At 38.4% G+C, this 13923-nt stretch overlaps 1 protein-coding gene across 1 annotated transcript; it reads right to left on the bottom strand.

Annotated features, from left to right (window-relative positions):
- Window positions 1–541: 541 nt before the first annotated feature.
- On the bottom strand, window positions 542–11795 carry LOC140231459 (clusterin-associated protein 1-like). Its single transcript, XM_072311588.1, has 11 exons — window positions 11744–11795; window positions 10347–10458; window positions 9652–9736; window positions 8944–9123; window positions 7946–8041; window positions 6620–6703; window positions 5552–5743; window positions 4637–4720; window positions 2937–3135; window positions 2295–2353; window positions 542–1444 (listed from the first exon to the last, which is right to left on the bottom strand). The coding sequence occupies exons 1-11, from the start codon at window positions 11763–11765 to the stop codon at window positions 1298–1300; spliced, it is 1260 nt and encodes a 419-aa protein (XP_072167689.1). The 5' UTR covers window positions 11766–11795; the 3' UTR covers window positions 542–1297.
- Between the last annotated feature and the right edge of the window lie 2128 nt (window positions 11796–13923).

Genomic DNA, 13923 nt, shown 5'->3' with positions numbered 1-13923 from the left:
ATATACCTGCCGTCCAAGCTGCCGTCCCAGTGCACTAGCAGCTACATGTAGGCAGGTAGCGTACCCCGCAACGGTGGTGTAATCTATGCTAGCCTGCGCAAAATTGTAGTCCCTTCTTCACAAAAATAAAGTTTATCTTTATGTGAAAATCATACATGTTTTACCTCATTAGATATTGAGAAACCTATCATGCGCATCTTATGAAATTAGTGAAATAGATCCATGAAAGTCACTGTTTTTTGCTCAATTTTTGGATGAAAAAAAAAAAGTCCTTCACTTCGTGAACGCGTCCGGATAATAGAGATTTCCGGATAAAAGGAGGCCGGATAATCGAGGTCGAATTGTACCTAAAGTATGGCTATCAAAAGACACAATCTAGTAACCTGATCACACCTCAGTGGCGGATCCAGAGGGGGGCGCAACCGGCGCACGCCCCCCCCCCTTTAATTTTCGTTAAAAACAAAGAAAATAAAAAGAAAATACTGCAATGAAACCCGGAAGTGGCACCAGAAATATTAGTCACGCCCCCCCCCCCCTTTACAGAATTCCTGGATCCGCCCCTGCACCTGATGCACCAGTAATCAAAGGCAGAATACAAAATGACTTGATTCTCTTCTGCGTTAACAGTCAAGCATAGATAAATTTCCTGTTGTCTCCCTTCCCCTCACACTTTCCTTCCTGTTGGTCATTAGGGCAAAGAAACAGAGCCATGTTTTACAAACTATGGTATCCCTTCGATTAATGGCAACTTTGCAATCAAAGTGAACAACTAGATTGATGTAAAGTCTTCTCATTCATCCAGTCCAATTACGTACAAGATCAATCATTAGTTGAATCAAGAAACTGCAATCAAACTCACTCGTTGCCACGTTTCGCCATGGAATCAAATTCACTTGCTGCGATGTTTTGCCAGTTGGGGAAACGATTGGCAAAACGTCGCAATAAGCGAGTTTGATTCCTGTTTCTTGATTCAACTAAATAATGAATGTTTACTACTAGAGCAACACCATCCCACAGCCAGTCAGGGACAAGAAATCACTGATGGTTACCACTGATTGCAGAGCTACCAATAATAGTTTAGTTACCAACGTTCAATGTTACAGGAATTGGTGAATCTTCATCAATAAATACAGTAGCCATGATGACTGACAAAATCTGAAGAACAAGAGCTGCATGTTTTGATCAAAAAGATGATCACTTCTGTCCATGGGAGGTTTGCAGCCTGCTTTGCAACCATATTCAGATTTGGCAGTATTTTCAAAATGTTTTTCCGAGAGTTTTCTTCTTTCTTTTTGCCCTAGAAGTCATCGTCGCTGTCCTCCTGAACTGGTTTCCCTCCCGTTCCCTCCACCTTCAGGTCGTCACTATCACCATCCTGGTCGTCAAGGAGATCGTCCTCATCGACACTGATGCTGTCGTTGTCGTCTATTGACGACCCACTCTCCTGGACGGATGAGAATAAGAGAAGCAAAAATCGAATCATTCAATATGCAAAAAAAAAAAAAAGACAGCACTTTTGAAATGACAATATGGATGTCCACGTCACTAAAAACATCACCAAACAATTATTTCTGAAGCTGGATATTATGACAAAGCTCTTTAAGAAAAGGACAGTATCAAGTTAAACAAATCACTTATAAATAATTACACGACACAAAAGCAAATGCTTCATGTATACACACACACACACACAGACACACACATACACACACAGGCATACGCACACATGCATGCACACACAGAAACACACACAATTTATGAGTGGTTTTTAATCAAACAGATCAAAAGCAGCAAAAGCATTCTTCAACTTAAAACACACAGTGCACTCCCATTACAATACAGTTGCCGTGACCAGCAGTTTTCTTTTGTTCCATCAAAATTTCATTATAACCAAATGGTAAAGCATAAAAAGATAATAGAGATGATAATTCTGAGACCTGAATTTTTCCCTTTGTGGTAACAAGAATTTTGTTGATATGGTAACAAGAATTTTGTTGATATAAGCGTGTTTGTTACAACAGGAGTCCACTGTGCCTGTTTTACCAGTGCCATACTCTCTGGCTCTCAGTATATCTTTTTGTGTCAACTACCATTTTCAATCATGCATTGATATCCTTATCTCTCAATCTTTTTTTTTTTTTTTTTTTTAATTCCACCTCTCCTGTATTTTCATCTCCTAGTACAAAGAGGCATCTCTCACAATGTGACACAGCTGTAGACGCTACGAAGAAAAGAAAAGTGTATTATCACTTCCATTTTTGATTAGCTGGATGATCAGAACTCAAAGTACTTACATCATCACTGAGGTCAGCGCCCATGTTGCCGAACACTCTTGGATGTTTTTGCTGAATAGCTGCAAATATAATTAAAACAGAATGTAATTTTTGTTAAGTAGGAAAATACTACGAAAAGTTACTATAGGCCTACTTTGTAAAAATGTTTGAGCAAAAAAAGAAAAGAATACTGCTAACAGCACCATAGAACAGCAGAGGAGTTGATACTATTGAAAGGCAGAATACAGTAATCTGATATCATTGTAACATGTAAAGGCATTCATATGACTTGCACACAGATTCTGCCCACCCTACCTCCCCACCCCTCCCCCCCCCCCCCCATGGATTTAGCACAGCCAAAAAAGCCCAGCCTGATTAGGATTAACCAATAAAGTACTTGCAGTGCATGTAGCATGTGATTCTGCTGCTTCACTTATGCATCTACTAATTTCCTTCAACTATGAAAAAACAAAAATCCTACAATTATCTGCAAAGACATAGTGTATGTATAAAATTTGCATAATTTCATCTTTATGAAATATGATGTACATTGTATTACCTAATCAACATTTAGATCGTGAGCCTAGTAACTGAACACCATGTTATGGATTTCAAAACCACAGCTGATAACTGTTGCCATGGTGATGGAACTGCATCGCTTACGTTGTCTGAATTTGCCCCTCCCAGGAGCAGTCTCCTCTTCGTCCTCTTCCTCCTCCTCCTCTTCTTCATCGCTCTCGCTCTCCTCGCCATCCTCCACGACGTTCATCTCCTCGTCGCCCAGGATCTCGTCCGACATCTTGATGCGGTCCTCCTCCTCCCGTAACCTGGTCTGCATCCTCTTCAAGGTGTTCTCCGTCTCCTGTGGATACGGGAGATAGTGAGACATATAGAGAAAGAGAAATATATCATGTACGCTGCAACACTATCATGGTAAAAATATGTCTACTCTAAGAGTGGAAATTTTCGCAGTTTGAAAATTTCGTGCATTTCACGCAACAAGAAACCAGCGCAAAAAATAAAAGCATGCCATATGTTTCTGTAGCCGATGTCTTGAATCCGCAGAATCAAAAACATGCGAAAAATTGCTCACATGAAAATATCTACTTTTACAGTATATCATATAGCGTGAAATAAAACATACCAACAATGGCAAGACAGTAAGAGAAACAGAGAGATATATAACGTGGGTTGCAACACCATTTCCATACGCTCATATACAGTATCTATATCGCTTGATATGAAATATTCCTAACATTCTGTTTTAAAGGGATCATATAGTTTTGGTTGAGACTTAACTTCAGGTTTTTACCATTTTTTGTGGAGATAGTGAGAAACCTCTTGTGAGGTATGAAAGAGCATGTAATTCCATGAGGATTTCAATGTTCTTTGATGAAAATTTATTTTGAAATGGCTGAGATATCTAAAACAGAGTGATCCTAATAAAGTGTGGGACCCACATTTTATTATGATCACTTTGTTTTACTTTGTTTTTGGATGTTTCAGCTTTTCCAAACCCGATTTTCATCAAATATACTTTGAATTCCTCTTAAAATGGTATGTTCTGTATTATTTCATAAGTGTTTTCTTGGAATTGCGCAAAAAAAGTTAAAGCCCAATTTTAATCTCCACCAATACTGTACCATCCCTTTAATCTATACCAGAAGTATACCAAACGATAGTAAGACAGTTAAGTGTGAGAAAGATAGAGGGACACACTCACATGCATCTTCATGGTACACACATTATATCTGCATGTTAGTTATTCTGAAATAAAACTTTACTGTAACCTACACCAGAAACATAGGAAACATTGGCGAGACAGCAACACAGAAAAAGCGAGAGTGAAGATGTTGGGCATTACAACATGAAAAGAAATCATATCCTAATATTTCTATTGTTCATGTGGTGTTAATTGAAATGTACGCATGTAAAAAAACAGAAACAGTTTTGCATGAAGTCAGTCTGCAGTATTTGTGATGAAAATGAAATCCATATCTTATCACTATTTCTTTCATGATTTTACACAATTAAAGCCAAGATTTGCAAAAGTAAAACACATGTGAAAATTTTTTTCACACAATGCATTGAATGCTTCATGCCGCAAAAAAGACCGTTGGCTCCAACTCACGAAATTCTCAAGCAGCAAAAGTGTTTCCAGTTCTACAGTACTTCCTACTTCTGAGACATTAGTATACAACCAAGATGTAATTTGGTATCAAACAGTGATATGAATTCTTAACACCAGCTTTCGGCATTCCTTGCTGTGATGCTGAAACACTAAGACACATGATTCAGCAGTGTAACGCTTCACTACTGTGTAAGTCAGCTTTTAGCAGGGAATGTCGGACTAGAGATCCTACCTCAAACCTGTCCTGTTCCGCTCTGCTGTACTCTTCCAGCTGCTGTTCCAGGTATGTGAGGTTGCGGTATCTCTCAATAAATATCTGTGCAGGAGCGAAAGAATTCAACAAAGCTACTCAGTTTTTTATCAAATACTCCCGATCACAATGACATAATTTACATCTGTTACATGTGACACAAAAAGCAATGAGGTTCTGTACATAAAATTATTCTAAACTATGTCATCATTTTCCACAAATGTAATACTGAAAGCTTCACACATGGCATCAGCAAATGAACATAACCAACATAAATATAGCTTTATAAATACAATATAGCAAGATATAGCACGACATAACATACAATGTAGCAAGTAAGCACATTATTTGGCTATTTTATCTGCTCTCTTACATGTAGAGTGCCTGACTTTAACACTGCGCAGGGTTTTCAAATTTGTATGCATCATCATCATCATCATCATCATCACTACCAACAGTGCAGGATAAATTCTACCGTTTCACGGTCCATGCACCACCAACCTCCCATACCAAAAGAGGCCTTTTTTCCCACTTCTGGGTCAACAACAGGGAGGCTACCCTGTACATGCACTGAAGGTAGTAAGGCACACCACTACTACTGGAGTTCCCCTACTGTTTACAAGTCGACAACCGTTTTCAAGATGGCAGACCCAGTGAGTTTTGCAGATTTAAAGTCAACCAAATAAAGAAATATTTAACTAACCCGCAGAGGATAGGACACAAACCGTATTTCTCGATTTGTCTAGCCTAGCTACCTAAACCTAGCCTGTGTGGGTGTTGACTCATCTCCCAGAAAGCAGCACATTAACTGGACTGTCACACTGAACCGAATGAGGACGCATGGATTGTGAAATGTGAAAATTGCAAGCAAATCTCTGACAGCGAATCTGATCTCACCTCGTACTGCTTCTGGAGATCCCCCTCCAGCTTCTCGTACTCGTCCATGAACGCCGGTCTCACCGACTGGAGAGTCTGGAGGCGCTTCAAGTTTCGCTCCTGCTCGGATTTCTTCTTGTCAATCTTGGCCTCCAGGTTGGCTTCGTCCGATGCCACATTCTCCAGCATCTTCTGAGTCTTCTTCACTTGTTGCTGGGAGAGAGTTTATAGATAACAATGATGATGAAGATGATATAATAATAATAATAATAATAATAATAATAATAATAATAATAATAATAATAATAATAATAATAATAATAATAATCATAATCATAATAATAATAATAATAATCATAATCATCATCATCATCATCATCATCATCATCATAACAATAATAATACATTTATACAGTGAAATTTCAAAGAGACCTTGGCACTTTTTGCACTAAATATTTATTCAAACTGTGTCAGGGTTCTTTCTGCATAACAGTCTCATTAAAGAAAAAGAAAATAAAGAAAGATGTGGCAAAAGAAACAAGGCAAAACTGATACTAAACCACTTTAATAAGACATATTTCTTCCTGTGGAAACATTTATGAATGTGTATACAGTTACTATAATCCATATATATCAAATTCAACATAAAGAACAAAACAATTAATATTATTCACTTAAATACAGTATGTATAAAGTCTCAAATGAGGTCTTTGCACTTTTAAGATCAGAATCACAACTACTCTATAAGCTGTTATTTTCTGGCACAGATATTTACGTGAATGAGCAGGTCATTGACATTTTCGCAAGATGTTGTTTTCGCTAACTGACACAAAGGTTTGCAAGTGCACTGGTAGCCTTTAGCGCATGGCGACATTTTTGCGTGTTGTTAAATTCGCGGTCCAACATGGATTCGCGAAATTCGCGAAAATTAAACCCTTGCAAAAATAGCAGCTTATACAGTATGCATATGCGCACACACATACATAAAGGTAACATCTTTAACAAAAATAAAAACAAACAAAAAACAACTGAAACGGATCTGCTACAGTTGAAACTAATCACAAGGGTGTGTATTGCCTACACTCTTACCTCCACTGCCTTGATGCTATTCTTCAGACCATGCTCGATCTCATTGATTTCTAGAGGTTTGTTGATGGCCATTGTTCGTATCTCCTGAGTCAGGCAAAAAAAGCATGCACAAAGATTGAGCACGTCAAGTAACCACTTCCAAACACACGTCCAATGTGCAATGTGCTACGTCAATAGGGAACAACATATTTGGGCAAAAGTTATCATCCCAAATACATTGTCGATGAATACGATGAGTAAGAGGTACACACATCATGTGAACACTTGGTGTTTATGCATACAAGAATATTTCTGTACAATGTAGCTCACTTTACATGTACCTGATATGGTGTACATAGTATTTCCCTCACCAAGTATATATAAAAGATTACTGGTACTTAGATGACATTCAACTTAATTATATGCACAGAGAAGCATTTCAGGTGAATTATCAAAAAAAAAAAGATAAATTGTTCACAAATCAAAAATTTGACCCCTTGACTACATGTTTTCCTATCTTTGTGTAGGAATGATTTCAAATTAGGTTTTGTTTGTTTAGGGGGCCTTTTTGTTGTTGTTGTTGTTGTTTAGCATGTGTTAGCTTGAATCAACAAAGCAAACTTTGATGGATCAGAACTTCAAATGCCATTTTCCTATGAATGTATTATGTAAGGTGGTCCACCTTCAATTAAACTCTTCCTCTGCTACGTTTCTGGAATTGAACTGACACACAATGATATCACTGGAAAACCTACATTCTGGAGAACTAGGAATGATTTCAAATTAGGTTCTGTTTGTTTAGGGGGCCTTTTTGTTGTTGTTGCTGTTGTTTAGCATGTGTTAGCTTGAATCAACAAAGCAAACTTTGATGGATCAGAACTTCAAATGCCATTTTCCTATGAATGTATTATGTAAGGTGGTCCACTTTCTATTAAACTCTTCCTCTGCTACATTTCTGGAATTGAACTGACACACAATGATATCACTGGAAAACCTACATTCTGGAGAACTAGGAATGATTTCAAATTAGGTTCCGTTTGTTTAGGGGGGCCTTTTTGTTGTTGTTGTTGTTTAGCATGTGTTAGCTTGAATCAACAAACCAAACTTTGATGGATCAGAACTTCAAATGCCATTTTCCTATTATATGTATTATGTAAGGTGGTCCACTTTCCATTAAACTCTTCCTCTGCTACGTTTCTGAAATTGAACTGACACACAATGATATCACTGGAAAACCTACACTCAGGAGAACTACGTAATTTAACAACTGACAGAGCAGAAAGTTGATGCTTGGCGACATTACTAAATAAGCTTCAGACTACACAGAGTTTACCACTGGATTCTTACCCTTAGCTCCACCTCCTTGCCTAAAAGGTCGTAGAGACTCGCTCCCTTAGATGTGATCTCTGAGGCCAGCTGTCTTGATGCTTTTAAGTCTTGAATCTGCAAACATAAATGCAGAAGGAAAATGAAAACAAACAGCTACTAGAAAAGCACTCATAGAGTCCAGACCTCAGCCAAGCAGCTAATTTCCACCCATTATTGTGCACGCATGGGGAAAATCACTGAATTTCACAATAACGAAACCTTTTCTTTACGTCATCAGCTTCCAGCTATGCAGTGCGATGCCTGAACAGAGCACGCCCTTCGTTCAGAGTGCGTATGAACACGTCATGACTACATTTATTGTTATCTTTCTTCTTTGTTCATTTTTGTTTTGTAAACAAGTAAAAGAACAGATAGAGGACGAATCAAAATACTTCTCACTCTCTCAAGATGTTTACTTCAAGAATTATTGAATATGATAAATTTTGAGTATCAATGCGTACAGGAAATCACTGTAAAACAAACAGCATCTTTGTTTCCATGCAAAAAAAAAAAAAAAAAATCATTTCCTTATCAAGTTTTTATCATCTATCAATGTCTTCAAAATCATCTGCAGAGATACATCATGGCAAGTGCCACGTTTTCAAAGGGGGAGGGGGGGGGTCCAGTTTATATTTCTGGTGCCACTTCTAGGTTTCATCAGCTAACAAGCAAAAAAAGAAAACAATAAACAAATAAAAACATCCTTGCCCATGCTCTCCCACTTCAAGGTTTCATCTTCTACAAAAAAAAAAGAAAGAAAGAAAGAAAGAAAGAAAGAATTGCTTATGAACAACTTGCCAAAGTAAACCACATTCTGTTTTTGTTTTTGTTTTCTTCAGGTGCCACTTCCAGTGTAAAAAAAAAAGTGGGCGAGAGTGGTTACACCTTACATATTCCTATGTATTGTACACAAAATACCCCCCCCCCCCCCCCATTTCCCTTTACATAAATCTGTCAAGGAGGATGCCGTGGCTTACCTTGGTGGAGATGTCAAATGACAGTGCACTGGAGCCATCTTCATCGTCCCCATCCTGACCTCCAACCTTCGTCTTCATGGCGTTGTAGAGGACGGAGGTGACCTTGAGGAGTTCCTTGACGGCGTAGCCGTCTGCCTGGTACAGCTTCTTTGTGTTGAGTTTGATGTGCGCCTTGGTTGCCTGTTGGTGTGAGAAAAAGGGTAAAGTGTGTATGTGTGTGCCGGCGTGAATACACGTTGGGTGGGGACAGAAAAGTAGCTAAGATGCTGTATCATTAGGTTGTTTCTGTTTATTACACTTCTTCAAATTGGGCCTAAATTTTTCCTATTCATTTGATGTGTGTGCATGCATTTACTTTCCCAAAGTAAACATTTTTTTTTTCCAGAAAACTAACCCCCACGAAAGTTTAATTTAGGTATTTCATTCAATTCCAAGCCCTACTCTGGGGACTGTAATTTATCAAGTGCGTTCACTTAAAATCCCTTTGCACATTTATAGAAAAGGGCATTGTGTATACAGCAGGCCAATGCATCATCAAAAGTTGGTTTGGTTTTAGTTTGCATCATATATCATGGGCCATGGGGTTACAATTGACAGCAATTCCACAGTTCATAAAAAGTCTCTGCTCCAATACACAAACAGCTTCATACACTTCAACATCTAAGCTTGAATGTACAAGAGAGAACTTGTGATCTCCCATCAACTGACCATAAACTGTGCCGCTGACTTGATGAATATGACTCGATCCTGCTCCGAGTCCGTGTCGGTTGGAATATCTGCATTGGGGTCATACCTGAGCAGAAAACAAAACAATATCGAGTCATGCATGTTAAATTGCTACATATGTGTAAAATCTATATGTACGTATGTCTACATTTGTAAATGACACAGAAAATATTCAGAATAGATGGAGGCAGTATTATAACTTAAAGGTGGAAACCTTTACTCATTCTTGACATGAAGGCACACATAATATACCTGATGTGCACACAGAATGATCTCACACTACGCACCGTCACTTCACACTACAAAACTTGTATGCCAACAAGAACAGATTATGATAGTAACCAATTCACAACAGAGCAGGTAAATGTACTAAACATGAGCAAAATGACAAGATTTTTTGATGGGTTGAGACAAACATGTCATCAATTTAAATTCCCCCTGATTCCAATCTTTGTGCCCATGGTAATTTGCATGAACGAACCCAGGTAACTACTAACTACATTTGTAAGTAAACCACCCACACTCATACACTCATGTTATAAGCCCACACATCATAACAAATGTATAACAATTGCTTTGATTCATTACACATGCTTTTATTCTACACACTGTAAAGTGTATGAGCTTGCTAGGTTGTGTCTGGCTGAAACTTTGTTTCTGTCTCTGATATATATTACCTCTTGACAAGCCAGATCAAGACTTCTGCCACCAGCGCAAAGTTTGGTGTGCGGAAATTTTCCATAGAGATGAGGCGTGGATAACCCAACGCCCGCATCATCTCAGTGAAATCTGGAATGGAGAAAGGGGGCATGAACAGTGTCACAAACAGCTGACAGTCAGTAGTGTGTTGATTCAACAATAATACAGGGGACTCCCATTATAACGACGTCCTCCGGACCGGCTGTTTTCTTTCATTATTATATTGAAATTTTGTTACAGCCGAACAAAATAACAATAAAAGCCAAAGGAAAGATAATGAATAATATTGTGGCCTGAATTTTTATTTTGTTGAAAATGGAATTTCGTTATATCCATGTTCATTACAACGGGAGTGCACAGTAGCTAAACACTTGTAGAATCTATGTATTGATCAAATTAAACAATTAGTGTCTACAATGGCTTTGTCCTGAGCATAATCTCTGAAGGCCTACTGCCTTAGTGTAAAGTTATTTTCTGGAGCATGTATGGTAGCATGCACCACAGAAAGATTCACCGTACACGTGTCGATCTATTACTACATGTATAGGCCTAGGTCCTAACGTTACATAAAGTTAGACCCTAACCGTTACATGTCTTCACTCGGTCATATTAAACATGATGTAGGGGCCTAGGCCTAACCAATCTCAGAAACAAAGATTCTAAGAGAGTTACATAACTGTTAGACAACTCTCTACTAAGACTTAAGACTAAGAGTGCGACTCTATCAAACGTTACTTGTCGTCATACTTGACATTAGCCTAGATCATACCGGTATGTAGAACCATCTAACGGGCAGGCTAACAGACTTGGGGGGCCTACACGTGATCTACCGTGAAATTGGCCCGACCAGACGCTGTTAATACGCTACGCGCTACGTATGTACAGCGGCGACTGGGCTGTGTATAGTTACCGTGAAATTAAAATAGGAATGTCGATGCCTATCTCATGATCTGAATCAATCAACAAGGCCTTAATTCATTCAAGGAGTTGAATAACCCAAGGCCTCAAGGGGCTACCACTACTAGTGCAGAAGTGCAATCCTTAACTGCAACACTGCGTAGACATGTTTAAGGTCTAACAGTTAGGACTACATTACGAATGTCATTGCCCATGGGCATGGCATGCATGGGGGGCGAAACGACAGACAGGGCACGGCACACTCGGTAAATTGACCGCCATAGTTGCGGCGTTCTGCTCATTCAGTTTACGTACACAAACTGTGGACCGTAGTAAATAAGTAATAAACACAAACTATACAATTATGGGGATAAAATCATACAAAAATAAGTAAGTACGGTCTACAAAGTCTGAGCAGCATATTCAGGCGCAATTAAATATGAACTGAATGATATAAAGAGTGAGAATAAAGACTTACTTCTGAGGTCTCGATATGACATTTTGACTGAGGATATTTGTACTGAAGGAATGCTGCTATAGTTACCTGACGCGAACGTAGATGGCGTTATACCAGCTGCCGCATCCTCAGCGAGCGCTATAGCGCAAAACGATCCTGAAACCGTCGAAAGTACATGGTTGATGTATGGTTGAAGGGTCTAGATATCGCGCACGAAAATTTGAAATGCTCTTATAATAGAAGTTATTCCATAATCGTACCTGAATTTCTCAATGAATATCACAAAAATGCAGAAAAATCACCTCCCAGAATCTCCTGATGATACGATGACGGAGTAGTGCGCTGTCGCCGTTTGCATGTCGGACTTTTTTTTAAGCGTTCAATTTCTCGGGGTATGTAAAGATCGCGCAGCTGCCCTCTGTAGTTTCATGCGTGAAAGTGTCTGCCCCTCTGCGGCTGTAACGTGCTCCAGCTTTCGTAGAATATTTTTTCACTTGATATTAGATTTGTCCCTGTTAAGCAACAGCAGTTTTACCTAACTTGTGTATATTATTGTTATTATTATTTTATGTGTTATTACTATTATTAGTATTATTATATGTGCTATTATTATTATTATTATTATTATTATTATTATTATTATCATTCTTACTATTATCACCACCACCATCATCGATCATCATAATCATCATCATCATTATCATTTTCATTATTATTATTATCACTTCCACCACCATCGTCATTTTATCATTCTTATTATCATTATTTTTATCATTGATATTTTCATAATCGTTAATGATTTTCATTTAGAAAGTTTTCTTACAATATTTCTAATCACTTTAACCAATAATATACACGTAATATAAAATGGAAAAAAAATAAAATATGAACATATATTTTTAGTGTGTGTGTTTGTGTGTGTGCTCACCCATTCGTCACCCTCTCATTTTCGTCACCCATTTGTCACACTCTCATCTAATTTGTTTTCTTCAGTATCATTATGGCCCTCCCCTGTCACAAATATATCACAAGTTAGCGCAAGAAATCACAAGCAAATTCAAATTGAAATCACACTTCAACTTCGATAGACTGAAATATTTATTCCTTTGTAATATTATAATCGTTGTGTTAAAATTTGACTTAAAACAACATTTATTAACAGTATTTCAGCGTAGCTGGCAGTATACATTGTTCTTGTGTATGATGACGTCACGTGGTAAACGATCGATCGAACAAATTACGAATTCTATCGACTACGAACGAGACAAGCGAGACGACACGTCTAGGCTACAACATCTTTAGAACAGATTTTAAGGGAAGGTAGGTTTGTACAAGGTAAAAAATTGGAAATTTAGTGGAAAATTTGTTGGAAATCAAAATTTCTTACCTGCTTCCTTCTCATGTTGAGCGGTAAGTCAGGTATGTTTATTCCATGGGCGTATCGGCAAATTTTGCGCTTAGTCCTACGCGTAATATCACTTGCTATACGCAGTTACGCTATGCGCGATCATTAGGTCCCTGCGCGAGACCTAGTACCCTTACTAAAGTGAGTGTAATACATTGTGTATCTGCTTTTGGTAATGTTGCTGATTGACCACCGTCGTGCATATACCTGTATTACTATATGACATAGGATGTGTTTTTTTTTTTTGTTTTTTTTTTAAAGCCAAGTAAGCACAGAGACTCCAACTCTCCCGTTTTCGACTGGAGATCTCCCGCCGAAAGCCCGTTTTTGCAAAATCTCCCGTTCTCCCGCTTGAGATTTGATTTCTCCCGCCCTGGCTCTGTGTCTCCCGGTGGAAAGGATTTCTTACTTATTGCTATCGTATGTTGAAAAAATAAGCCTTAGATAGCACCAGAGAACATCTAGAACCCTAGGAACTTCGCGGTTCGCATACATCAACTTGGAATCTCCCGTTTGCTAGGGGTTTCGGACGGGAGAATCTCCAGATCAGAAGGTGCTTGGGGTTGGAGTCTCTGTAAGCATGATTCGATTATGGGATTTTTTTTTTTGTCATCTATTTTATTTTGAAGATGCGATATTCTGTGGAAAAAATACTCCTTCTAATTATTTGTCCAAACATTCTCTGTCTGACCAACCCCCCCCCCCCCCTTTAGTTAGAACTCGAAGGTAGGATTATGAGGCCCATGATTAATATCACTAATCGTATTCTCCAAACCTTTGATGCAATAAACAAACT

Source organism: Diadema setosum, chromosome 8, assembly GCF_964275005.1.
Source record: "Diadema setosum chromosome 8, eeDiaSeto1, whole genome shotgun sequence".
Lineage (NCBI taxonomy): Eukaryota > Metazoa > Echinodermata > Echinoidea > Diadematoida > Diadematidae > Diadema > Diadema setosum.
The sequence above is the reverse complement of the archived record's forward strand: the minus strand, read 5'-3'. Positions and strand labels throughout refer to the sequence as shown.

What these genes read in the sequence shown, in the direction of transcription:
- LOC140231459 (XM_072311588.1), bottom strand. Translation starts at nt 11,765, where the DNA reads ATGTCATATCGAGACCTCAGAA. An exon ending in CATTTGACATCTCCACCAAG is followed by an intron (nt 8,042 to 8,943) that starts GTAAGCCACGGC and finishes TTATGTTTGCAG; the next exon opens with ATTCAAGACTTAAAAGCATC. An exon ending in ATCTCCAGAAGCAGTACGAG is followed by an intron (nt 4,721 to 5,551) that starts GTGAGATCAGAT and finishes GCTCCTGCACAG; the next exon opens with ATATTTATTGAGAGATACCG.